This window comes from Protopterus annectens, chromosome 14.part0, assembly GCF_019279795.1.
Source record: "Protopterus annectens isolate FY-2018-M chromosome 14.part0, PAN1.0, whole genome shotgun sequence".
NCBI classification, from domain to species: domain Eukaryota; kingdom Metazoa; phylum Chordata; order Ceratodontiformes; family Protopteridae; genus Protopterus; species Protopterus annectens.
The window spans coordinates 143,523,313-143,551,292 of record NC_056748.1 but is presented as its reverse complement, the minus strand read 5'-3'; the positions used below and the strand labels follow the sequence as shown (position 1 = coordinate 143,551,292).

Below are 27,980 nucleotides of genomic sequence, written 5' to 3'. Positions count from 1 at the left end.
ACAGTAACAGTACTTGATACACATCTAGAGCCTGTTTACTGCATTTCCTGTGTTGCACTTAATTTAAAATCGTTTTTTTCTCTAAAAAGTGCATTTTACCTGATTTTGGCCTAGCACTCAAGTGTGGGGTCATTTATTGCACTGTTGTGATTATTTTGCTGCTTGTGTATCTCTGCTACCTTTAAACTACAACAAAAAGAAAAAAAAAAAATATTGCTTTTTTCCCACTTTTTTAAAGTTAAGAAAGTTCAGTTACAGATTTGCTGTTCTGAGCTGTTCGGAAGTTTCTAGAAGGCCAGTGCTTGCTTGGGCTAAAGGGAAGTCTCTGTGTTCACCAGTGGGAGTGGTTAACACTGAACATCCTGCCTGTCCCTGAAGGAGTGGTTACTACCTAGAAGCTGTAGTTTTATTGGCCATTTTGGGTCAATTCTAAACTCTTTGATCTCTCTCTTAAAACCCCACAACTCTCTTTTTGCGCTGTTTTGCGCACTGAGCAGCGCCGCCTAAACAGGTTTAAACTATTCCAGGCTTCACAAAGTCTGCTCTTCACTTTTTCCCTTAGAACTGTTCAAACTCTCAAAGTAATCACTCTATTCTCTTTCTAAAGCCCTGCACTTGCTCAGCTCTTATAAGGAAACACTAACTAACTAAAGCACTACACCCTTCTTGACTTCTCATAAGTATTAGTCTTTCCTGATCAAGTGAAAAATCAGTTCCCTTCCCTAATCTGATCAGTAAAAAAACAGTTCCCTATACTAATCTGATATGTCCAAGGGTCAGTTTCAAGGTTACTCTCCAGTCCAGCTGTTGAATCTGGGAATTTTGAGGTAATGTTACAATTGCCTTATGTACACAGACAACCCTCTCCTCCTTCCAACAAACTCTAATACATGTGAGAGATGCAGTTACACAGCCAAACTGGAGGCAGAGCTCTCTCAACCCAAGACTGGCACAGTTATCAGGAGGAAAAGGTAACTACCCACACCACAAATCCAGTCTCACACAGACCTATTGCATCTGCATACCCAACACATAAACACACAAAAACATACTCAGAGGCTCTAAATAAAAATCTGCTTAAACAGCAAAGACCTCCTAAGCAGATATCCAAGCAACAGCCACCCCTCAACAATACCCACGAATCACATATCTCTCAAAATCAGTGTGCCTCACAGTCACAGCCCTTAAGGCCAAACAACACACCAAATACACTTGTTATAGGGGACTCTATTGTCCGGCACGCTGATGTCCCGCTCACCAGACTGAACAAGGAGAAGGTCACTGTAAGCTGCCTGTCAGGTGCCAGGATCCACCATATAACACAAACACTCAGGTCACTCCAAAGCGAGTACAAGTATGACTCCGTCATTGTCCATGCTGGTGTGAATGACCTGAGATGTACCTCCCTGGACTACATGAAAAGAGACATAGAGGAGCTCTCTGACCATGTAGCCCAGGCTGGTGTGACCCTAACCTTGAGTAGCATCTTGCCCTCACCAAGAATGATGCCACAGTATAAAGACAAAATGATCAGATTCAACAATTGGCTAAAGTATTGGTGTCATTCAAAGGGGATCCAGTGTCTGTCAGCCTGGGATGACATGCTAGACAAGCCACGTTGCTTCACTAGGGACGGCTTGCACCTGTCACCCTTAGGCTTTCGTATACTGGCCAAGGCTCTTGCCATCCCCATAGTGCCTTTTTTAGGCAAGGCTCAAAGGACAAACCCATCTCCATAGACAACCCAAGGATAAAAAAACTAAAGGTAATACTACTCGATGCCAGAAGTCTAAACCTCAAGATGCACGCCCTCGAGGCTCTCCTCAGTATGGAGAAAATCGATGTTTGTGCAATAACAGAAACCTGGTTCAAGGCTCCTGAGAGCACCCCAGCACTACCAGCTTATAACTCATACCATGCGTTTTGGCCCCAAAACTCGGACCGAAGCACAAAAGGAGGGGGAGTATCTATATTAATCAAAGATACCTACACCTCCAGGTTAGTGGCACTGCACGAAGCATCGGAAACCATCCATGTGCAACTAACAGTGGGCAAAACTGCCTTTCAGTTTGTAGCCTGCTATAGAACACCCTCCCTATTACAGGAACCCCACTTGGCATTCCTGAGAACACTGGAGAATATGAAGGTCTCTCCAAACACTATGTTATTAGGTGACTTCAACTACCCAAACATTGACTGGGAAAACTACACAAGCCCAAACACCCTCGCCCAACGGTTTCTTGAATTTATAAACTCTAACGCAATGGAACAACTGGTCACCACTCCCACAAGAGGGAACAACATATTGGACCTGGTCATCACCAACATGGGGACTCTCATGTTCCACACCAGAGGTAAACCCCTTATTGGTAAGATCAGACCATAAACAAATTTCCCTGGACATCCATATCCTGTCCCCACCTCCAGCCAAGGAAATCACTGTAAAGAATTACTCAAAAGCCAACTTTGCACTTCTCAAGACTGAGGTGGAATCCTTCAAAGCCCCTGGTCCAGAGGATAATACAGCCCAATCCGCAGAATCCTTTACAAATGCATTCTATGAGCACCTGCAGGAATGCATGGATTGTGCTATCCCAAATAAAACCAAGACTCACTCCTCCAAAAACAGGAGACCGGTCTGGTGGACACCGGCCATAAATAAGCTATACAACAGAAGGAGGAAGCTACTACATGACAGAGCAAAATCCCAAAAAGGGGAAGGCATCTCTGATCAGTATTAGCAAGAAACTTCGATCCCTCATAAAATCATCCAGTGCCAGTTTCGAAAGAAAAATTGCCCTAGTCACTAAAGATAATCACAAGGCCTTCTTTAGTTATGTCAGGAACATGGGCGGAAACTCCCAGATATGCTCTGAATTGTTGCATAACGGTACAAAATATACCGAACCTGCAGACATAGCCAACATCCTGGCAGACAGATTCAGTGCAAACTCCCCCCCCCCTTCCCCCCCAAAGGAGCAAATGCCTATCCCAACTGAATGTATCCTGTCTGACATCGCAGATGCACAGCTGAAAGCTGCCCTGTCCAAAGCAAAAAACACAGCATCTGTGGGACCGGACGGTGTCCCAGGCTGTGTCTTACATGAGCTTCAAGAAAAACTGAGCCCTCACATTAGGTCACTGTTCAAATTTAGCCTTACTACAGGATATGTACCCAAAGAATGGCGTACAGCTACAGTGGTCCCACTCCACAAAGGTGGTGCCACAACGGACCCCGGAAACTATCGCCCCATAAGCCTGACTAGTCTGGTCTGTAAAGCTATGGAGCGTATTATCATGGAACTCATAAATAAAGACACTGCGAGCCTCCAGACACTAGACCCATCCCAATTCGGCTTTGTTAAGGGCAGATCTTGCCTCTTAAACCTAGTTGATTTCTTTGAAACAGTTACCAAAACCATAGATGAGGGCAAGGTAGTCCACACAGCCTACCTGGACCTCGCAAAAGCCTTCGACACAATACCCCACTCGGGCATCATAAATAAGCTTACCAGCTTAAATATCAACCCATATATCACAAGATGGGCTGCAAACTGGCTCAGAGATAGAACCCACATGGTCAGAATCGCAGGTGTCATGTCCGAATCCAAACCAGTTACAAGTGGCGTCCCACAGGACTCAGTTCTGGGACCTCTCTTATTCAGTATATATTTCTCTGAGGTTCAGGCTAACACGGGGGAATTATGGCTGACAAAGTTCGCAGATGACTGCAAACTGGGGGCCATAATCGAATCTCCAGCTGACACAAGCATCCTCCAAAAGGGTCTCACAGAGACAGCTGCTTGGTGCCAGAGCTACGGCCTCAAGCTAAATGCTAAAAAGTGCATAGTCATCCCCTTTGGGAAAAACAAGGTGCCCACAAATTACCACATAGGTGGTAATCCATTAAGTACGGAAGAAATAATTAGAGATTTTGGGACCAACGTAAATAGTAATCTCTCCTTTGATAATCACGTTGCCAAAGTGGTTAGAAAGACCTTCTATATAGCCCACCTTATCACGAAAGGGTTCGCATCTAGATCAAGAGAGGTCATTGTGCCCCTCTACTCATCAATCATCAGGCCCATAATTGAATACAATGCCCCTTTTGGGCTGTAATTTACCCGACACCTGCAGCAACTGGAGAGACCCCAAAAGTACCTCACCAAGAGGATCATGGGCTACAAACAGATGTCCTATGCAGCTCGACTAAAGAAACTCCAGCTCTACTCAGTTGCTTACCGCCTACTCTGAGGCAATCTATGCCTGACGTACAAAGCCATGTCAAACCCAGAATTAATGGACATGCTCCACCTCAAAAAATCCAAGTCCCTTAGAGCTACACGCTCCAGGGACCTAAACCTCAGCACAAAAATAAATAGGACATGCTGGAGGGACAGATGCATTTCCCAGAGGCTCCCCTCACTCTGGAATAGAATCCCAATTCATGTTAGACATAGCCCCTCGCTGACCCTCTTCAAGCGAAATTTGGACGCGTGGATGGGAAATCGCAAATTCACCCTTGGGATCTCTCCTGTGTCCCTGCTAGACAGAGGCACAGTAAACTAATCTTAAAAGGGTACCTTCTGTGACCTACTTTACAGAGGCACAGTAGGCTAATCTAATAGGGAGGTGGCAGCCAAATACACTCTGGCTAGGCTTATAAATGCCCTAGGGAAGATAGCCTAGTATCTACCTATGAACCTATATATATATATATATATTTATATATATATATATATATATATATATATATATCTATAAGGGTCTACCTGAGAGCACTGACAGTACGAAATGCCGACGATGAGAACACCGACACCGGAAGACTGACAATGGAAATAACCGACAGTTCAAAATCCCGATGCTGAAAACACCGACATGCGGAACGAGCGCGACTGTGTAAGTATGCAATGGTGATGGCTGTTAGGGTGCGGGTAAGGTAAATGTGCTTTAGTGGTGGACTTTAGGGTTAGGGTGTGGGTAAGGTAAGTGTGCGATAGTGACGGACCTTAGGATTTGGGTTAAGGTTAGTGCATAGATAGTTGTGTATGTAAGGTTTAGTGTAGGTTTGTAAGGTTTTTGGTGTGCTTGTGTTGTGAGTCAGTGTTATGGTGTTCAGTAATGTGGACTGTCGGTTTTGTGTGGTGTCGGTGTTTTGGCTGCCAGATTTGTGGTGTGTTGGTGTAGTGTAGGGATATGCACATATATATATATATATATATATATATATATATATATATATATATATATAGATATATTAGTTGATACAGATATATTTTTATATAGATGTGTGTGTACATATATTCATGTATGTAGCTCAATGTATCCAATACTGTATGCATATATATACATATATATATATATGTGTGTGTGTGTGTGTGTGTGTGTGTGTGTGTGTGTGTGTGTGTGTGTGTGCGTGTATGTCTACACGAGTGTGTTGGTTTGTATATATGTACATATATGTAGAGCACAGAGAAAACTGGTACTTGTGAGCAGCAAAGCCGCTGGTGGCTGAGAATCCTAAAAAAATCAGAAAAAGAACCATGCACTTAGACAAGCTCAAATGAGGCTTCAGAGTTTTAAGTAAATAAAGCTTCTTTATTGAAAAACAAACAGATGAGCTGTGTTTCACCCTTATCTTGCCTTGTCTTATATGAAAGGGTTTCAAGAAGATCTGTCCCTCACTACAAGGATCTGTGTTTATTTATATAAATATATATATATATATATATATGTGTGTGTGTATGTGTGCGTGTATGTGTGTGTAGATATATATATATAAATATATGTATGTGTGTGTGTGTGTGTGTGTGTGTGTATGGATCTACTTTCTTTACACGAAAGTACGAGCCACTGAATTGTACTTACACAAGCTAAATCCACTGAAACTGCAGTTCAGGGAAAGGAACCACTTGACCACCATGAAAACCAAATGGAATGGAGGAAATGTAAGCCCACCACACCCCCTGTACTTAAATATACCAACTCCAGGATTGCACTGCACAGAAGAGAGGTCACAGGTATCAAATGAGAGGTCGCTGTCGACTTGGGTCCCTAGGTCTCTGATTACTTTTTCAGAACTCAGTGGGTTGCTGTCTATGTGATAATTTGTGGGTACTTTGTTTTTCCCAAAGGGGATGACTATATATTTTTTGGCATTTCGTTTAAGGCTGTGACTCCGGCACCAGTTGTCCGATGTCCTTCAAGGATGCATCTGCAGTCATAACATATGGGTTGTCCTGCCTCAGGCAGCCCTTCGGTCGGCCGGATTCCAAAGTCTGGGTCTGGCCTCGGCTGATGTCGCACTTCACGCAACGTCATAGCTCCTGGGGTATAAAGGCATCAGCCGACGCCATTTTCCCCAGTCTTTCTTGCCGCGCGGTGCCCGAAGCAGAAGCTGTTCGCAAGTGCCGGTCGGTCAGATCCAGAGATTTCAGCTTCCGAAGACTTCTAAAAAGCTAAGTACCCCATTGGGGACACTTTCTTGCCTCAGCCGATGTCAGACAAAGTAAATAATTGTTTAACTTGTGGGAAACAAATACCTCATAAGGATTTCCACTCTTACTGCCTTCCTTGCTTAGGCCCAGACCACGACGTATCAGCTTGTTTAGCCTGTGCTTCCTTCTACCGACGGACACTTTGACGTCGGTCGGAGTTTGCTGAAGAGTTTTTTGGCTCTGCTTTTGCATATAAAATGCCGTCGGAGACTCCGACTACACATTTAGCCAAAAAACGCAAGGAAAAGGACCGACACTCACGGCCCGCGGTTTCGGCTGAAACCACGGTTAGGCCTACCGCGAGTGTCTCGGTTTCGGCTGAAACCGAGTCCTCGGTTCTTCTTTCGGCCAAAAGCATGCCTCCGACATCCGAGGCCTCAGAGGCCCCGGCTGAGTCGGCTACAGAAATTCCTACCGAAGAAGCAGGCACACAAGATTTGTCCGACACCATTCCGTTGGACATCTCTACTCCTGCACGTGGGGCAGCTAGACCCCCCTGCTTCTATGTCTATCAAGGCCTTCTCCAGGGCTAAAGCAGCTAAACTTTCCAAGGCCTTACCTACAAAAGCTCCCTCTCACAGACCTTCCTCAAGTTCTCAGATTCTCAGCCTTGCTGAGGACCTTATTTCTCTGATCAGGGGATCCCAACCTCACCCAGACAGGGCCTCACAACCCCCTCCTGAAAAAAGGCCTAGGACTGTACCCCCTGAACCTCTCTCCTCTGACTATTCCTCGGATGGATCAGATTTATCAGACCATCAGGAAGGACCATACTCACCTTACGAGGATTCGGATGCAGAAGACTCCATTCCTTCTGCCTCCCCCCCAGAAGAATTTTCTTTTGGGGAAACTCTACACTCAATGAGGGAACACTTCCAATGGCAGGGTCAGGATTTCTCTGATTCTAGGAAAAGGCTAAGGACTTTTTTACACTTACCACAGCATAGGCCTTTAGCCATACCACCTGTACTATCAGTTGTTGATGATGCTTACAATGATGCCAGTTCTGCCCCTGATTCTCTTCCCCTGGCCCCTGCCAAACCTGACAGATACTACAGGGTCCCAGATTCTCACTTCCACTTGTATAAGGCCCATGCTGCAGACCCAGAAACCATTTCTCAGGGCCCTAATGGTGTTGCAGCTGCCTCTGCCAAAAACCCCCTACCCTCTGAAAGAGAATCAAGAGCATTAGAGAGATGGGGTAAAAAGGTTTATACATCTGCTACTCTTTCGGCCAGGGCTTTAAACTGTCAATTTCACATGATACAGTACCAGGAATTTTTGTTAGATCAGCTGAATAAAAAGCTTTCCTCTCCTCAACCTTTAGACCGTAAGTCCCTTCAGGATTTGGTACACAACTCTCAGCAGGTCAGTAATCATTTCTTAAAATGTGGCTATGATGCACTGGAGGCTTCAATTAGATCAGCTATGACTGGAGCAGTGATTCGAAGGCATGCCTGGCTAAAAGAACAATCCTTGCCAGACCATGTTAAGTCTAAACTCCTAGATGCCCCTATGGAAAAACAAAGTTTATTTGGCTCCCCTGCACAGGAGGTTCTAAAGAAAGTGGAAGAAAAAGCAAAATCTGTCCAAACAGTCAAGGAATTTCTACAGGTCCAACCTCCGAGGTTCAGCAGAAATTGGCCTTCAAAGAATTGGTCCTTTCCAGACACCTCCAGAGCACAGAGAGGCAAAAATAGACGCCCAAGAGGCAGAGGTCAATCAAGGGGTGCCTACAGGGGTCGTCAGTGGCAACCTGCCAACCAGAGGAGTGCCGCCACAGCTGCGTCTGCAACCACTTCCACAGGACAGACACAATGACTTTGCTCTGATTCCGCCTACCAGGGAACAACTGGAAGCACCTTTGGGTGGAAAGCTAGCTTTATTTTCAGAAAACTGGCATTGCATTACAGCAGACAAATGGACTTTGCAAACAATAGACAAAGGCTACAGGTTTCACTTCCACACTTTACCAAAAAAGAGAGTAATGCCAAACCTTCCACCAAGCCAGACATCAGAGGCTATAAAACAAGTCATCAACTTACTAAGGATGAGAGCAATAGAAAAGGTACCATCTATGGAACAAGGCCAAGGATTTTACTCCAGACTATTCCTTGTACCAAGAAAAGAAACTCAATGGAGGCCTATTCTCAACTTGTCCGCACTGAACACATATCTCATTGTACCAAAATTCAAGATGCTTGACCCTACAGCAACTTCTTCCCATGTTGGGCAAGGAGTCTTAGCTGGTGACTCTAGATCTCAAGGAGGCATACCTGCACGTCCCTATATGACCAGATTGCAGAAGACACCTCAGATTTCTTGCAGGATCAGAGCATTATCAATTCTCAGCATTGCCCTTTGGCTTATCTACTGCGCCCAGAGTATTCACGAAATGCCTGGCATCAGTAATTGCACATTGCAGGCTTCAGGGAATTCAAATCTACCCATACCTGGACGACTGCCTAATACAAGCTGACAACAAGACAAAAATAATAAAGGATTTGGCCTATGTCATACAACTGCTGCAAGCCTTGGGATACACAGTCAACATACAAAAGTCAAGACTAGTGCCATCCCAAAGGATAACATTTTTGGGTGCAGAACTGGACACAATAAATCAGATGGCTTTTCTCACAGAAGAAAAACAAAAGCAACTACCAGTCTACTTCATGGTATTGACAAGACAAACTCAGCTTACTGCAAGGAGAGTCCTGCAGGCCCTGGGTTACATGGCATCCTGCATAGTCTTGATCCCACATGACAGGCTGCATATGAGAAAATTACAATGGTACCCAAGGAATGTATGGTCTCAACACAGACACAGTCTAGAAACCCTGATACCAATCATTCCATGCCTGAAAAAAGAATTCCTGTGGTGGGCTCAGGCCTGCCAGACCAACAGAGGATTGCCTTTCCACAAACCACAACCAAGGCAGACCATCACCACGGACGCCTCAGACCTAGGCTGGGGGGCACACATGGAAGACAAGTGTATCCAAGGCCTATGGTCTCAAGACCAGCTGAATCTACACATAAATCTAAAGGAAATGCTGGCAGTGAAGCATGCAATCGAGGCATTCAAATCATTCCTCCAGCAAGGACACCTGCTGATAAGGACGGACAATACCACAGTCATGTGGTACATCAACAAACAGGGAGGCACACATTCCTACCCTCTATGCCGGATGGCAATGGACCTGTGGAACCTAGGCCTGAATCTCAACATTCAACTGCAGGACAGATTCGTACCAGGAAAAGAAAATTCACTAGCAGACAGCTTAAGCAGAACTACCACGGATGCTCACGAATGGATGCTGCATCCAGACATCTTCAAAGCCATAACAAAGAAATGGGGAATGCCAGAGATAGACCTGTTCGCCTCCCCACTCAACCACCAACTGAAGAAATTCTGCTAGAGTATACCACCCACAAGCCTGGAGGGTGGACTCCCTTTCTTTCAGCTGGAAGGCCCTGACAGTATATGCCTTTCCACCTCTCCCATTGATGTACAAAGTTCTACTGAAGATCAGGGAGGAACAGCCAAAGGTAATTCTGATAGCTCCAGACTGGCCAAGGCAGCACTGGTACCCGCTACTGAGAAGCATGTCTTGGACGAACTCATGGCCTCTACCTCTATGTCCCTTACTTCTAATGCAGAACAACTACAAGACCCTGCATCCAAACTTAAAAACCCTGCAGCTAACTGCTTGGAAAATTGCATAAAACAAAACCAATCTGTTTTATCTCAGAGGGTTAAGGACATTATCCTGGAGGCTCGCAGACCCTCCACAAGGAAAACATATTCAGCCAAATGGAAGAGATTCCTCATTTGGAGTGCATCAAAGGGAACAAATGTCACACTGTCAAACTTAGCACACATCCTAGAATACTTAGCAGAACTGTTCCACAATGGCCTGTCCTATTCTTCCATTAAGATTCATGCTTCAGCAATTTCAGCAGAGTACAACATGGATCCTCCTGTCTTCTCTCACCCTCTCCTCAGACAATTTTTGAGAGGGATCAAAAATGTAAAACCTCCAAGGAAACCACCTCTGCCTGCATGGGATCTCAATTTTGTGCTGGAAAAATTAACACTTCCCCCTTTTGAACCAGCAGCAACAGCAGACTTACAGTTCTTATCTTGGAAAACTGCCTTCCTGCTAGCAATCACTTCAGCAAGAAGGGTATCCGAGTTACAGGCATTAATGGCGGTACAGCCTTTCCTTATCTTTCACCAGGACAGAGTGTCTCTGAGAATCAATCCTACTTCCATGCCAAAGGTGGTATCCAGGGTATCCTTGAACCAAGCTATTCATTTACCTACATTCTTCCCTAACCCACAGAACAGGGGGGAAAAACTACTATACACCTTGGATGTACACAGACAACTGCGCTACTATCTGGACAGAACTAAGACCAGCAGGAAAACTGACCAGCTTCTGGTAGCATATGCAACAGGAGTGCAAGGAAAAGCAATTTCAAAACAGACAATTTCAAAATGGATAGGAAATTGCATTCGATTCTGCTACTCTTTTCATGGAAAGACAACTCCTGAAAATATCAGGCCTCACTCCACAAGCGCTACAGCCACCACTACAGCTTTCCTACGTGGAGTGGCTACCAAAGACATTTTAGAAGCTGCTACTTGGAGCTCCGTGCATACATTTGCCAAGCATTACAATCTTCCTTTATACTCCAGATCCCGAGCAGGTTTTGCAACTGCAGTTTTACAAGGGATCTTAACTACACCATCATTATCTTAGTGCCTCCTCCCCCAGTTTGGCTATGGTATTCTACCCATATGTTATGACTGCAGATGCATCCTTGAAGGACATAGTACAGTTTTGTACCTACCATAAATGTAGATGTCCAATAGGTATGCATCTGCAGTCAGGATTACCCACCCTCCTTCCCTTCTGTGGTATTCCTAGGGTACTTACCCCTTACCCCTCTCTTAGCTAGCTGGGGGAATCTATTATGGTGTATTTGTTTGTATGTATATATGTGTATATACTTTTTGTTTTCTACTGTTTGGAAATTTCTACTTTTATACAAATTTAGCCTTCCTAGAGGGCACCTGGCATCTGGGGCAAGAAACACTGAGGAAAATGGCGTCGGCTGATGCCTTTATACCCCAGGAGCTATGACGTCGGGTGAAGTGCGACATCAGCCGAGGCCAGACCCAGACTTTGGAATCCGGCCGACCGAAGGGCTGCCTGAGGCAGGACAACCCATATGTTATGACTGCAGATGCATACCTATCGGACATCTACATTTATGGTAGGTACAAAACTGTACTTTTCTGTGAGGCCTTTTTGTAGGATGTGTGTGTCTGCTGGTGTATCGACTATGGCGCCTAGTTTGCAGTCATCTGCGAACTTTGTCAGCCACAGCCCTCCCGTGTTTTCTTTAACATCTGAGAAATAAATGCCGAACAAGAGGGGTCCCAGGACAGATCCCTGTGGGACACCACTTGTGACTGGCTTTGAGTCTGACATTGCTCCGGCGATTTTAACTTTATGGGTTCTGTCCTTTAGCCAGTTTGCAACCCATCTAGTGACATAAGGGTTTACATTTAAGCTGTTGAGCTTATCTATGATGCCTGAGTGGGGTATTGTGTCGAAGGCCTTAGCAAAGTCCAGGTATACTGTATGGACTGCTTTGCCCTCGTCAATGGCTCTAGTGACTGTTTCGAAAAAGTCAACCAGGTTTAAAAGGCAGGATCTGCCCTTTACAAAGCCGAACTGGGTGGGGTCAAGTGTCTGTAGGTCCCCTATGTCTGTGTTAATGAGTTCCATAATGATTCTTTCCATAGCTTTGCAGACCAGGCTGGTTAAGCTTATGGGGCGGTAGTTTCCAGGGTCTGTAGAGGCACCCCCCTTGTGGAGTGGGACCACTGTTGCTGTACGCCAGTGTTCAGGTACATATCCCCTAGTAAGGCTAAGGTTAAATAGCATTTTTATGTGTGGGTTTAGCTCCTCTTGGAGTTCACGTAACACGCAACCCAGGATACCGTCAGGTCCCATTGATGCTGTGTTTTTTGCTTTGTTTAGGGTGGTTCTCACTTGGACATTTGAGATGACAGTATATTTAAGTTGCAGGGGGTGTGGGAGGTGTATACGCTCTAATATGTACTTTCATTTCTGAAAAGTTGGTGTTATGAGTGAGACCATCATGGTTATCAGTTACAATATTTTGAAGTGATCGGTGAGTACATTTTCATAGTTTCAGTTCAGCATTGTGAATAAACGCACAACTGCCGTTCTGAATTTTGATAGTAAACTATATATATATATATATATATATATATATATATATATATATATATATACACGCGCACTCACTCACTCGCTCGCTCACTCGCTCACTCGCTCACTCGCTCGCTCGCTCACTCACTCACTCACTCACTCACTCACTCACTCACTCACTCACTCACTCACTCACTCACTCACGTACGCACTTACCCAAACTACACATGGTCAAAAATGTTTCATTGACTGCACCAAAAATCAAAAAATATTTTTTATAGAGGTGCAAGATCCCATATACTGCTCACATTGTGGTCTGTACTCCAAAGGTTATATATATCAACTCCAAGATTGCACAACATTGAACAATAGGAAAAACTTTTTCAACCCCATTATCTTCAAATCTTGCACTAAAAACCCATACATTTACTCACCTGTTGGTATATTAAAGCATGCATGGGCTCACGCACACACTGTCTCTCGTTCACTACCGAGATACACACAGTTATTCACCAAAACCTATTCAAAACACACCACGCATGTCACTCATTGTATCACCTCACATTTGATGAAATGAGAATCGATCAAAAAAATTGACCGTTCCCGTATCAACAAATAGGCTTGACCAATTGCCCTCAAACCTTATATAATGTGTTTGTATGTATATGTGCATGTCTCTCTCTCTCATACACATTCATTTATTTGTATATGTGCATTGTTATCATTATTTTTATATAAAAATATACACATTAATATATTTATGTATGCTTGAGTGTGTTTTATGTATGTAAAATGTATATAAACACAAAGACTTGTGGGCTTCTGACAAATTCAGAAGGTTAAGGAAGAAATGTATAAGTATGTGATTTTTAAGTGTAACAAAATAAGTGATAGTTAAGTATGTAGCTGTTGAGCTTATTAAACCAAAGTTCTGTGAGGGCTAACAAAACAAGTGGATGCATATATCTTCAGTGAAACTGCATTAGATTAAAAAAAAATACATGAAAATATGTTAGACCCTGAAGGTAATATGCTGTTTCTTTTGTTAGCTGCTTGAAAGAGATGCCCAGTTGAATATTCTTGAAATCCAGCTAGGGGAGAATATGTTTATCTGCATATTAAAAAAAATAGCAGTGGCTGCAATGCGCGTTTGCTGATATTACGAAGTACTTGCACAAAAGTGCTCTGCACTGTCAGATGTTGGCTTGTAGCTTTTGTGAATCAGACATTTGACTGGCGTTTCACTTTCTTATTTTTTTGAGAATACCTCTGCAGTTGCAAATTCTTCATCTCAGGTTTATTTTTGCCTGGAGATCTGAGTGTGGTATTGGAAGAGATTTCTTTGGAGCTTTGAGGTCAGCTGTGTCTTGCAGCTTAGCCTGCTCATCTTAGAAAATGTAATTTCTTCTTCTCTCATTTCTGATGGAAGGTTCCTGGTGCTTCAGGCTTTAATGTGTGAGCTTCCTCTTTTGATTTTTCACAGTGACCGTATGTCTCTGCATTGTAATCCTGTTTTTACCTGAGGTAGAGTCTGAATTTCTTTTGAATTATACCATCCCCACACCAGTTTATTTTCATGAAAATAATGATCCTTCTAAATCATGTTCCATACCTAAGATGTATGCAGAATATTCAAGTACTAGAAACACTGCTGAAGGAGTTACTGAAAAGCCTGAAGTCCTAAACTTCATTCATTGCTATGAATGAGGACAGTGCTACTTATAAATAATCCGTGCCCAAGTGTTTGATGAATTGTATTATGTTTTGTTCCAGCAGTTATGGTTAGAATTCTCCTGATGTTCAGCATCAAATGAACAAAACCTGTTTTTCCCATTGGCTATAAGACTTATTTATTTCATGTTAAAATAAGCAAACACACTGGTATGTTGATAGTCCATAAGCTGATGTGTAATTGTGGCTTCTGCGAACAACTGTCATTATCTATTTTACTGTGGTTTTAAAGCCACTCTGTAGGAGATAGTTAATGATATTTCTGTAAAACAATTTATATTTGTATGCCTATGATCTAACATGGCTGGTCAACACAGTGTGCTGTGACATCAGTTGCTAGTGGTCCTATATAGGTTGACCGGCATAGCCACCATTGTAGTAGATCCTTGTTAGGATGATAGAAATTGCCGGTGCCAGTTTGTGCAGCACTAGTGATTACAGAACATCTGAGCTTTAAAAGAATTTTAGTAAAGATTCTGCAGACTTGGAGCATCACAAAGTTAAGCACTATGTCCTGACTGGTAAGTTTTCTCATCAAGAGCAAAAGCCCTGTGGTGGATTTGAGTTACAGTCAGACAGATGTCATGGTGTATTTGCAACTGGGAACCCATGTGAATGGCATGACACTGCACCATCTGAGTGTGGCTGGTGGCCAGCCCATGACACTGCACCACCTGAGTGTGGCTGGGGGCCAACCAGTGGATAACTTGTGAAGAACATGCAACACATGTGGTCTTCAAGAACCATTTTTTGAGGTATGGCTGCAGCATGTAAATGGGGTGGGGGCAGTACATATCAGTATCTGCAGCTGATAACAAGGAGCGTAGTAAGGCTCTGTGGACATGGTGCATGTAAATGGAATGGGTAAACTGGAGTTTATAACAAGGAAAATGAAGGGAGATTGTGGACATAGTTATAGCAATACCTCCATATACCTACTAGCTGACATGTTTTCCCACAGGTTTGTATGTGCTCTAATGCCACCTGAGGAAGCCACTATCTGGAAAAGTTCACTAGTCAAGAGAACAATGTGCTACTAAAAGCCATTCACAGATATAGCATGCACCTCATGGGCAAAGGTGTTGTAGACCAGCATTATCTGGATCATACAAGATAAGGTGTGGTTAGTAAGCGAATGCTGTGGTTGGCCATAATGGGTCTCTATAATATGTTCACCAAAGGGCTACTGATAAACTTTTCAAAAGCCATGAGACTTTACGACGCACAGGTCCACAACTTGAGGTGGGGCATTGTGACAGGCAGGTCCACTAAAGGGTTTGGGATATTGTAACAGACAGGTGCAATACAGGAGACTGGACATTGTGACAGGTCCAGTACATGAGGTGGGACATTGTGAAAGACAGATTAATAACAGGGAGTGGAACATTGGGACAGACAGGTCCACTACATGGAGTAGTGACATTGTGATAACTAGATTCATTACAGAAGAGGGACATTGCAGAAGATAGGTCCACTACAGGGGTGTGAGACATTGCTGCAGACAGATCCTCTAAACGGGGGTGGGACATTGCAGCAGATGGGTCCACTACAGTGGAGGTGGGACATTGCAGCAGATGAATCCACTACATTGGGGGTGGGACATTGCAGCAGACAGATCCACTGGGTGGGATTGGGACATTGCGACAGATGGATCCATTACAGGGGGGATCCACTACAGGGGGGACATTGCAATAGATGGATCCACTACAAGGGGTGGGGCATTGCAACAGATGGATCCACTACAGGGGTAGGGGTTGGACATTGCAACAGATGGATCCACTGGGAGGGTTGGACATTGCAACAAATGGATCCCCTGCAGAGGGGGGACATTGCAACAGACAGATCCACTACATGGAGGATGGGACATTGTAACAGACAGATCCACTACAGGGAGGTGGGACATTGCAACAGATGATTCTAATAAAGGAAGGTGGAACATTGCAACAGATGGATCTACTACAGGGCTGGGACATAGCAACAGGTGAATCAACTATGGGAGGGAATACACTGGGAATTGAAAACAAGCAGCAAGTGGCAAGAATTAAACTTGTAAAAACAAAACACCACAGCCACCGAGCCCAAATAAATCCAAGTCCAAGGGAATACACTGGGAACAACAGACCCACTACAGGTGTGGACTATCAGCACTGAAGCTGCTTACTAAGCTGAGGTATTTTTGATCTCTCTCACAGGCCAGGGAGCATGGTTCATCATACTGGTGGGACTTGTATATAGGAGCTGGGCTGGCAGACACCACCAGTGTGCCTGAATCATGAAATCGCCAGTGTTCATTTCAGTCCAACATATTCCACTGACTTGCATCTTAGAAGGGAAGGACAAACTAAGACCCACCTGTGCATCTGTCCTGTAGGCACCTCTGATCATTGGCTGTAATGACCTGCATCACACAGTACATTTGTTATTGTGTGCTATGGCTGTATTTTAATGTGCAGTAGTATGCATGCCAAAGAAAAATTACAGGAGCATCTGTATGTTAGTACACAATGATGCTCTGTCCTACTTTCACAAGTTCTACTAGTGGAGAGTCCAGCACAACTGGTCAGTTTAAGGCTAATGACTAACGACACCACGCGAGTCGTATAGTGCGATGAAACAGTAGGACTACTGTCATCACTACAGTGGTGATGGTCACCCACATTCACCATTACTTAAATCCTTGTAAAGGTGCAGTTTGAGCACACACTTTCACCAGGGAATGACGTGCAAGTTTTACCTCAAGCTCAACCTGAGTCTCCAGCACATCACCTCTTGGATGCCATGATTCCATGACCATCCCTGCCACGGCCGCGGTACTTTAAATTAACCAAAGGATGTGCAGCTCATTGGTCATAGCACAGATGGCTGCTACCCATGACACTTTGCGTGAGCTGACCAGTTGCAAGATAATGCCCACGGAGTCCACAGTGACATGGACTGTAGGCCCCCCTGGAGCACAAATGACTGCTGAGGTCACTCTTTCAAATATTGGCTCCTTCAGTGCCTTCTTGAGACGCATTGCAGTCACCATCTGGATTCCCTCCGCAGGCCATGTTTCCCTTAATATTGAAGGGTCCAAATCTGGGGAGGTCAGCCACAGAACATATCAAGTCAGACTACACAGAGCATTGATGAGATGGCATCACTCTCACCTTAACCAGTTTAGGCCTGTTGCTACCAGCTGTGGGTGTTTCCCAGGTGGTAAGTAATGGGGCAGTTCCAGCTGAGCACCTGGGATGCATCGCATCATCAGGCTGCAGCAGGTCCTTTAGTTCTACCCCTTCTTCGTCACTTGTGTGGACACTAACTGCTACTCCTCAGTCATGGATGTCGAGCATTTATTGGGCAATGGTTCTTATCCAGGTCACAGGGTACATCCCATCAGGATGGATGCTCATGGACCTGTAATGGTATACCTTTCCTACCTTGAACTGCATCATGGCTCAACACATAAGCGAACAAATTGGACTTTGTCACCTTTCATGCTATGGCAGCTTGAACCCACCACTGGAGGATGTGATTATTCCCCCACCCCAGAAACTCTTAGAGTATGTGTCTTCTTTGTTCACTCCCCATGATTCAGCACAATCACATAGTGTTGTAGTTAACCCCCAGTTGTGCAAGTGTTATTGACTGTGACTTGTCTAACCCCTAGTGTGGCTCTGGGGCCATCTGATGCACAATATGGCCAGTCATATAGAATGCCCTCCATAGCCTGGCTGTGATAGTACATGCTTCACTTTTTGTGTTATCTGTGTTATGGTCTGCTATTTTTGGACTAACTGCTACCTCATTGCCACTGCAAAGTACTACATCTACCTTGGCCACAGCTGTAGCAGTACTGCTGTATGTTCCTCCCCAGTTCCCCACTCTACCCTTCTTTTACTGTAACTGGTGTGGAAAGCAATGAGAGAAATTTCACTCTGCGGGACACATGCAATCAAAACCATGCTACAGGTATCTGGAATTCATTGCAGTGGACCATCTGACATGTTCAGACAGTGGAATAATCCCTTTAGTAGATCAAACACATGCTCCATTCTGGTTCACACTTCTCACATGTGCTGCAGTGTAGGCCATTTTCCTGCATGGTCAGGGGATAGCAGAAGTGGGTGGGGTCAATAGCCTGGGATCTAAGGACATATCCAGCATCACCTGCAACACATAGCAAACAATATATAAGTGGCCTGCGTCCTGCTTCCATGGTATGTCTGTGCATAGGCCTGTTTGCCTAGCTTATGTGCTCACCTAACAACCAGTTGACCCTGTCAGAAGTCATCTCACAAGAACTTTTTATCTTGATTAGACAGTTGCTAAATGTTTGAATAATGGGACTGCCTGGGTGGCAAATGGATACATTGTAAGTAATGTCCTGGATATTACAGATCACCTGGCTTTTCAGGGCATGGAGGTCCTTCCTTCCTTCTGAAATATCAAAAAAACCCACCATAAACTATGTATGCTCTACCGACAAAATCATTACCTTACACCTGCAACTAAAATCACTCTCTACTTCCTTTCTCATCCCTCCTTTGTCTATGGAGGTCCACTCCTAACTAATCTACAGTCCTCTGTAAAAAAAAAAAACAACTCTCCTCCTGCTACAACAAAATTGCCAAGTTCGCTACTAGCCATAAGTCATCAACCCACCACTGTCTCTCTCTCCAAAAACTAAAATGGCTAGAGCTACCTAATCATCTAACCTACACACAATTAACTCTCGCCCACAAACTCATTCTCAGCCCCTCCCTTTGTCCCTCACTTTCTTCTGCCTTTAAAATGCATCTGCCAAATAGAGTATTAAGGTCTCATAATCAAAATCTATTGGAAGTGCATAAACCGATTCATCCCCCTGGAAAAAAACTACTATCCTACAGCCTAGCACGCCTCTGGAACTCCCTTCCACCTTCCATTCGCACAATCCCTAACCATTTGATTTTCAAAAGATCTCTTCATTCGCACCTAGCATCCCAGTGGGAATGCTCTTGCTCCCACCCCACATAATTAACTCTGGCTACCTCATCTTCCATCCTTCCCCTGCTTCTCCATTAATTCTTCCTTTTTTCCCTAACATTCGCACTCTGTTTCCTATGGAATTTGCAAAAATGTACTAGTCTGATATAATGTACTAGACTGCAGTTCTTAAGTTTATGCATCATAATATAAATTTACTTCCAGTATTACTTTGTAATATTACTTTGTTAGTCTGTATCATCTATATGATCCATCATAAGTATATAGAATTTCTAATGTATGCTGAACTATTTTGTAATTATTTGCTTGAACTTTTTGCATTGTATAACTATCATTAATAACCTACTGCATTGAGATTGTTATGGAGCTTTTCTCCCCAGGACTTCATTGAAAACGGGTTCATTTTGGCCCAATGGACTATCCTGGTAAACAACTGCAAATAATAATAATATTGCATGCACTGTGGTGTAGTTGGGGCCTTGATGATAATGTGTGTACTGCCTATGGGTCAGAATATGGACTCTCTATTAAAATGACTGCATGGTACTAGTTTCCTCCACAGTGCTGGGGAACCAGATGTGTTCCTACAAATATTGTAGAATAACCTCAAGTAACTGGTTTAGGATTTGTGAGGCTGAAACTTGCTACATCTCTGTTATTGTACCCATTATGTCAATGAACAGCTCCTCTAGCTAAGACGGTTAAAGTGACACATTCCTTAATGTAAACAGGAAGGGGATGTCATGCATCGGCCTTGATTGTGCTTGTAGGTAGCGTAATTTGACTAGATCCCTTACAATCCTGCTATCCACTTGGAAAGGGCTCACAGTGTTCTGGTCTGTTATCTGCTGGTGTGTCAGACACTGCTTATGCCTCTTCCTTTTGAAGCAGATGAGAACAGTGCACACAGTTGTGGGTACTGACTGTAATGGCAGCTGCGGATTCATGCCACTGATTTACCCCTGCTTCTAATCCTCAGTTCGCTGTCAGACATGTACGCCATGAATCTTGGTGAACGCCGTAGTGCAGTGCTCTCATGAATCCTGGTGAATGCCATAGTGCAGTCCTCTCATGAATCCTGGTGAACGCCATAGTGCAGTGCTCTCATGAATCCTGGTGAACGCCGTAGTGCAGTGCTCTCATGAATCCTGGTGAATGCCGTAGTGCAGTGCTCTCATGAATCCTGGTGAATGCCATAGTGCAGTGCTCTCATGAATCCTGGTGAACGCCATAGTGCAGTGCTCTCATGAATCCTGGTGAATGCCGTAGTGCAGTGCTCTCATTTTACACATCTGAACTGAGTCACCATTTTTGGGGGTTGTCATTTGAATACTTCTTGTGGCCGGTGCATGGTTTGCCTCATTTCCATGTCATCGTGCACTCAGCACTTTATATTGCCCTTTGCACTGCGTAATGTGCTACTTATATGTGCATCACGACTTCTGTGACGTGAAGAAGGAATATGACACACACTGTTATAAAGTTACAATTACCTAGTCCCCACATTCCTGTCTTTTGAGATTTTCTTCACACACAGTTACAAAGTTACAATAACCTAGTCCCCACAGTCCTGTCTTTTGAGATTTTCTTGTTTCTAGACATGAAGTAACTTGCCTTATGGCTAAACATGTTTGACATTTGGAATTATTTTAAATTCAGTTGCAAAAGATGATGCGTTACATAATTTTTATGCAGATAAGCAGCTGTGCAAATTACTTTGTCTTCTTTTTGTCATAAGCTGTCCCCTGTATTATTTTTATTTGTTTGTTAACTAAGAAAACCAGCTAAGTACTAGTGCCTGTTATTTTTGGTCAGCTCAGAAGCACTGTTTCATTAGGTGATTTCCTCAGAGTTGCACAGTCTGCAGCTGGAGATTCCGGGAATCTGGCCTGGGCCTTTAGGAGTCAGTAGATCAAAGTTTTAATCATCTGAGCTAAACTGACAAGCATTAAGCCTGACCTGATTGGTCATGCTGTGATCAGTGCCCTACACCGCTAAACATAATGTAAATAAAATAAAAAAAAAAATTATTTCAGATTTGCAGGATACCAATACAATCGAGAAAATACTTTAGGGCATGTTGTATAACGCATCTAAGATATGTCAATAGTGTACTAAAGGAACTGAAATAATGTATAACATGGCAGTCCCATGTGTTCTAACTGTGCAAATTGTGTATTGTATGACCTATAAAATAATCATAGTGGTAAAAAGTAAATTGTAGCCATGTTTTCTCCTCTTTCATCTCCTGCCATTTTGTTTTTCCTCCATTTTCTTGGCAGGTGCCACAGATGACAGATGTTTTCGATTCACAGACTGTGCTGGCTGTACTGCTAACACAAATGGCTGCCAGTGGTGCGAAGACAAAAAGTGCATTTCTTTAGCCAGTAACTGTACCTTGGTGAGTATTCACAAAACAGAGTCAAGTGTTAAGAATGTTTTTCTTTCTGTACGACTTTCCATGGGAATGGCAATGGTCATTTGATGACTAGTTAGTGAGGTTTGTTTGGAAACTCAGGGGTATTATGGGTTAAAATGATAATGTTTAGAACCAAGCCAAAGCTAAACAAAACCAGTTGCCATTACTAATTGTTCATCACAATAACAATGCATTAGAAAATTGCTTTTCATTTAAACAGCTAGTAATTTGCCTAAACCGAACTCTTAACGTAAACCTAAACACAGAAGACACTAGGAAAAAGATTAACCTACTACTATTTTTAGGCAGCGAAGTCTGTGCCCCTTTCTTTCCAGGTAGTCCGGAACAGCAATATACAAAGGCTTTCTTCTAGCTCTCGTAGAATATGAGCTCTCATTCATAGCAGTGACCTCAAAAAGAAACTGCCCAGTGATTCAGACAGTTACACAATCTCTTGGTTCATCTTACACACTCCCCAAAGTGTGAACTTTACTGCACAACACTACAAAATGCAAAATGGCTTCCAGTCAAAGATTTCACTTGCTTATATGATCTAAAGTTTCAAGCCTCCTACACAACCACACAGTTTCCTCTGTCACAGAAGATCTAACAAGGGAATCTTGTTCATTCAACCTCAGAAATCAAAGCCAACCAAATCCTGCCGTACAGCCTTCTAAAAGTGAACTGCAATGCACACATCACTACTTCTGCTGGCAAAGTCTTAAACTGTGGGAATATATCCTTGCTGATTTTAAGGGAATATCTTCTTACCCAAAATTCCAGGCACGTTTAAAACATTATCTTTATGATCAGGATTGATACGAATGCCTCCACTCTGGATGCGTTATCTAACAGAATCCTGCTCGGCTATATCAGTCTATCACCTAACGAGTTTTCATGTTACTTCTTCACTAGAGTTTACATGCCTGTATGTACACACATACTTGTGTGTATTCCTACACTTGTGTGACTTCTGTTCTCCATATTGTATATAGTGACTGTTTCTGTATTTTATACGTATTACCTTACTACAATATACTGCATTTACATGGTTTTATTTCTTTCCTTGTTCTCTTCGCTCTGGTATGGGACTAAAATTAGTCATTTCAGAATGACGTGCATAACAGATCTAAAATAAATAAAACACTGCCATTCTGTTGGAGTGCATTGTTTCCATTCTTAGTTATAGAACAGTCCTAAGTGCGTTAAAGAAAAAAATGCTCTTTTATGTACAGTAACTGTAAAAAAACAAACCAAAAGGGCACTTAAGCATTTGCCATGCATATTTTTGAGAATTTCAGATTTTGTGTATAGTCAGTCTTTGGAGTGTATCATTATATAAATGCTACAGGTATCATTAAAACTACCATGCCTGGCTTTAATTTTATTACAAGAAATGATTTTAGAAAATCCATCCATGCAAATATTTAGATTATTGCTACCGTGTAACAATTTGCATAACCTGCATTTAATTACATGACAGCAAAGCTGTGCATTTAATGATTCTCTGTGTGAAACCCAGTCACATGATTCTTAGAAATAGGGTAACAGCACTAAGTGCAGGGAGAATTTCAGATGATGAAAAACATTATTTCTGTTCATATGTGGAAAGAGGAACAAATGACCATATGCCAGTCCATACATAGCCAGTGATATTAGTGTGTCATTCTATCACTTCCTTTTTGATTTGTTATACTTTGGCGTAATTTTTCACAAAGACACATTATCCAGGGAATGTTGCATGTTGCATTTTCAATAATCATAAACAAGATGTGGTGAAACTGTATTTTCATTAATATATGAATTCATACAATAATTCCCAAGTCTGACATTACAGATTTATCAATAAAGGATACAATTCTTTAATATATTTTACAACATAGATGATTTTTTTCTTAATATAGTGTACATTCTCTTGGGAATTAGGTTTGTTAAATTATTATAGTAGGTCTCAGAAGCATACCTCTCAACTGTCCAGATTTTCTCAGAATGTCCAAATGTTTGCCTCATATTTTTGTTCTGTTCCTCATAAAATTTGTGGTTTTCTGGCAAATCACTGGGATGATCTGAGCACTGAAGTCACTAAATAATTACTTACATTTCAGTTTCAGACTTAAAATCTTTCAGAAAATGCATACTAACATAAAAGCTGTTATTCTAGCAGCTTTCTCAGTTTATAAGAGCAATATTTAAAATCTGCCCCTATTTCTGGGCCTTTGTCCCCCAATTATGAAAGGCTTTGTCCAGATTTCTATCACTAAGAGGTTGAGAGGAATGCTCAGAGGTCACCATCAGACATTATAACCTTTCCAGAGCCAAATGTCGTACCTAGCATATTTGACACTATGAGCAGAATTTTTTTTAAACATTCCCCCACGGAAATTTTTTTCAAACACCACCTCTTTGGTGACAATTGCTTTTAGTAATAATCATGAAATGAAACAAAATAATTGACAGCAAGGAGCAATCTAGGAGCAGTAATCAAACCCCCAAAACAATCGGCCATCCTACAGAAAGTCACAGACTAAAGCTAAATGTCAAACATACATCATAGTCTACTTTGGAAAGTTGAGTACGACATTAACAATACACCCCTAAGATCTGAACCAGTAGTACAGGATTTGTTAACTTATGTGGATAATTAACCCTAAATTCTATTAGGAACAGATCAAGATAAAGCAATCTTAGGGACACACTGCAAAATCTGAACTGTTTCATCTTGGTTTTGCAAACACAGCACCCAGGCAGCGAGAGAGTAAATATTGCAGCATATTTTATGCAAATACACACTAGTCATGTAAAGGTAGACTATAAACTACGCAAACAATATGAGAGTAACTTGCAGACCAAACATATTAAAGAAACACAAGAACATTCTGTAAAATTGGAGACAGTTTTATATGTGTTTCATACAATATTCCAGTTTATTTCATATAAATGCACATTGGCCATTAACACTCGACTTTAAACTGAGCACCAGTTATTTAATGACAGTTAGCCACCCCCTCCCAATGGAAAAAAAAACATAAATATTCCAATTAATTTCTCAAAAATGTGTTCTAGCCAGCCATTAATACTAGACTTTAAGCTGAGCAAATGAAGATGAAAAGTTCTCATAGCACAACTAGCCACCCCCACCCACGAAAAATTAAATTTATTCTATACAAATATACATTAGCCAGCCATTAAAATAATATACAAAGGACAAAGTTACTGCCACTTCCCCCAAAAATAAAATATTCCAACAAATGCAAACATGCACACACTAGCCTTGCCACCCCCCTCCAAAAATAAGAAAGAAAATCTGGTTACATTCACATTAAGAAACAATAAAAATGCTTAATTTCAGTCCTCTGTGTGGAGGCATACATGAATGGGGCATGCCTTCGTTGAAGGTTGTGCATCAGGGCTGGTAACCCGGTACTTAAAAATCCACTACTAATCATTAGCAGACCGGAGTTCCGCTGTGGCGACCCCTAATTGGGAAAAGCCGAAAGACACAAACAAACTTTCAGTCCTGTAGTCCTCAGTGCTGTGGCTGATTCACTTGCTGTGATTAGTGTAGTTCACCGGGTTCAATTAGAAAAAAAAAAGTTTCCCCTGCAAAACTCTCTACTGCATTGTACTACTGTATAACTAGAAGGCTGATGTTGGTTTTAAAAGTAACCGTGATTCTCTCTGGTCTTGTCTGTAGTTCCTGCAGAGTTTCCTCCAGTCCTGTGATACATTTACACATGTGGACACATGGACATGTGGACGCATGCAAGAGGAAGAAACAAAGTGTTTATTCAGCCCCAGATCATGGTCAAATGAGCCCTTGGGCCATGTAATGGATCAGGCCCTACACACATACACAACACCCCCCCCACAACCATTCCATTGTCCCATTACTCGGCTATTTCTCTCCAGTAACCATAGACACTCGGCTATTTCTCTCCAGTAACCATAGACACTGGAGTCTTAACGCCAGAAGTCTTAACCTCAAGATACATGCACTCGAAGCTCTCATCAGTATGGAGAACATCGATATCTGTGCAGTGACAGAAACCTGGTTCAAGGCTCCAGAGAGCACCCCAGCACTACCAGGCTATACCTCATATCATGCTTTTCGGCCCCAAAACCCGGTCAGACCCACAAAAGGAGGGGGGAGTTTCCATATTTATCAAGGATATCCACACCTCCAGGTTAGTGGCATTGCACGAAGTATCGGAGACCATCCATGTGCAACTAACAGTGGGCAAGACTGCTTTTCAGTTTATAGCATCCTACAGACCACCCTGTCAAAGTCAGGAATCCCACTCGGCTTTCCTGAAAACATTGGAGAACATGAAGATCTCTCCGAACACCATTATATTGGGCGACTTCAACTACCCAAACATTGACTGGGAGCACTACTCAAGCCCCAGCACCTTAGCCCAAAGGTTCCTGGAAATTATAAACTCAAATGCTATGGAACAACTAGTCACCACTCCCACAAGAGGGGACAACATACTAGACCTGATCATTACCAACATGGGGACTCTATGCTCCACACCAGAAGTATATCCCTCATTGGTAAGATCAGACCATAAATTCATTTCACTGGATGGCCACATCCCGACCCCACCCCCAGCCCAGAAAACCACAGTGAAAAACTTCGCAAAAGTGAACTTCTCACTTCTCAAAACCGAAGTGGAATCCTTCAAGGCCCCAGGGCCAGTGGAAACTAGGGCCCAAACTGCAGAATCCCATATAAACGCATTCTATGGACATCTTCAGGAATGCATGGATCATGCTATCCCAAACAAAACCAAGACCCAATCATCCAAAGGCAGGCGTCCAGTCTGGTGGACCCCTGCCATAAATAAACTGTACAACAGAAGGAGGAAGCTACTACAGGATAGAGCAAAATCCCTAATAGGGAAGGCATCTCTGATCAGTACTAGCAAAACATTACGATCCCTCATAAAATCCTCCAAGGCCAGCTTTGAGAGAAAAATTGCACAGGACACCAAAGACAATCATAAGGCTTTTTTCAGTTATGTTAGAAACCTGGGATGCAACTCCCAGACTTGTTCTGAGTTGATTCTAAACGACAAAAATACACTGAACCCACAGACATCGCCAATATCCTGGCAGACAGGTTCAGTGCAAACTCCCTCCCCAAAGAGCAAGTATCTATTCCGGCAGAGGGCTGCCTCCCAAACATCTCTGATGCTCAGGTGAAGGCTGCCCTCTCCAAAGCAAAAACACTGCTTCCATGGGACCAGATGGCGTCCCAGGTTGCGTCCTACATGAACTCCAAGAGGAACTAATCCCTCAAATAAAACAGCTATACAATCTCAGCCTCACTACAGGATATGTGCCCACAGAATGGCGTACAGCAACAGTGGTCCCACTCCACAAAGGTGGAGCCTCTACAGACCCTGGAAACTATCGCCGCATAAGCCTGACTAGCTTAGTCTGCAAGGCTATGGAGAGGATCATCATGGAGCTCATAAACAAAGACATTGGGGGACCTACAGACACTAGATCCTACCCAGTTCGGCTTTGTCAAGGGCAGATCCTGCCTTTTGAACCTGGTTGACTTCTTTGAAACAGTCACCAAAGCCATAGATGAAGGGAAGGTAGTCCACACAGCCTATCTGGACCTTGCAAAGGCATTTGACACAATACCCCACTCGGGCATCATAGATAAGCTATCCAGCTTAAATATAAACCCCTATGTCACAAGATGGGTCGCAAACTGGCTCAAAGACAGAACCCACAGAGCCATGTCCAACTCGAAACCGGTCACAAGTGGCGTCCCACAGGGTTCTGTCTTGGGACCACTCTTGTTCGGTTTATACTTTTCCAAGGTACAGGCAAACGTGGGAGGACTATGGCTCACCAAGTTCGCAGACGACTGCAAACTGGGCGCCATAATCAACTCTCCAGCTGACACAAACATCCTTCAAAAAGGTCTCACAGAGACAGATAACTGGTGCCAGCGCCATGGTTTAAAGCTAAATGCCAAAAAATGTATAGTCATAGCCTTTGGCAAAAACAATGTGCCCACAAATTACCACGTAGGTGGAAACCCATTAAGTACAGAGAAAGTTATTAGGGACCTGGGGACCCAAGTTGATAGCA

The 27,980-nt window shown here is 43.1% G+C and overlaps 1 protein-coding gene across 1 annotated transcript in view; it reads left to right on the top strand.

Annotated features, from left to right (window-relative positions):
* ATRNL1 (attractin like 1) overlaps positions 1 to 27,980 on the top strand; it is a gene marked incomplete in the record, with an annotated part of 6,064,901 nt that overhangs the window by 2,349,829 nt on the left and 3,687,092 nt on the right. Inside the window, 1 exon segment of the mRNA XM_044055896.1 lies at positions 21,733 to 21,851. Coding sequence (XP_043911831.1) covers positions 21,733 to 21,851 — 119 coding nt within the window.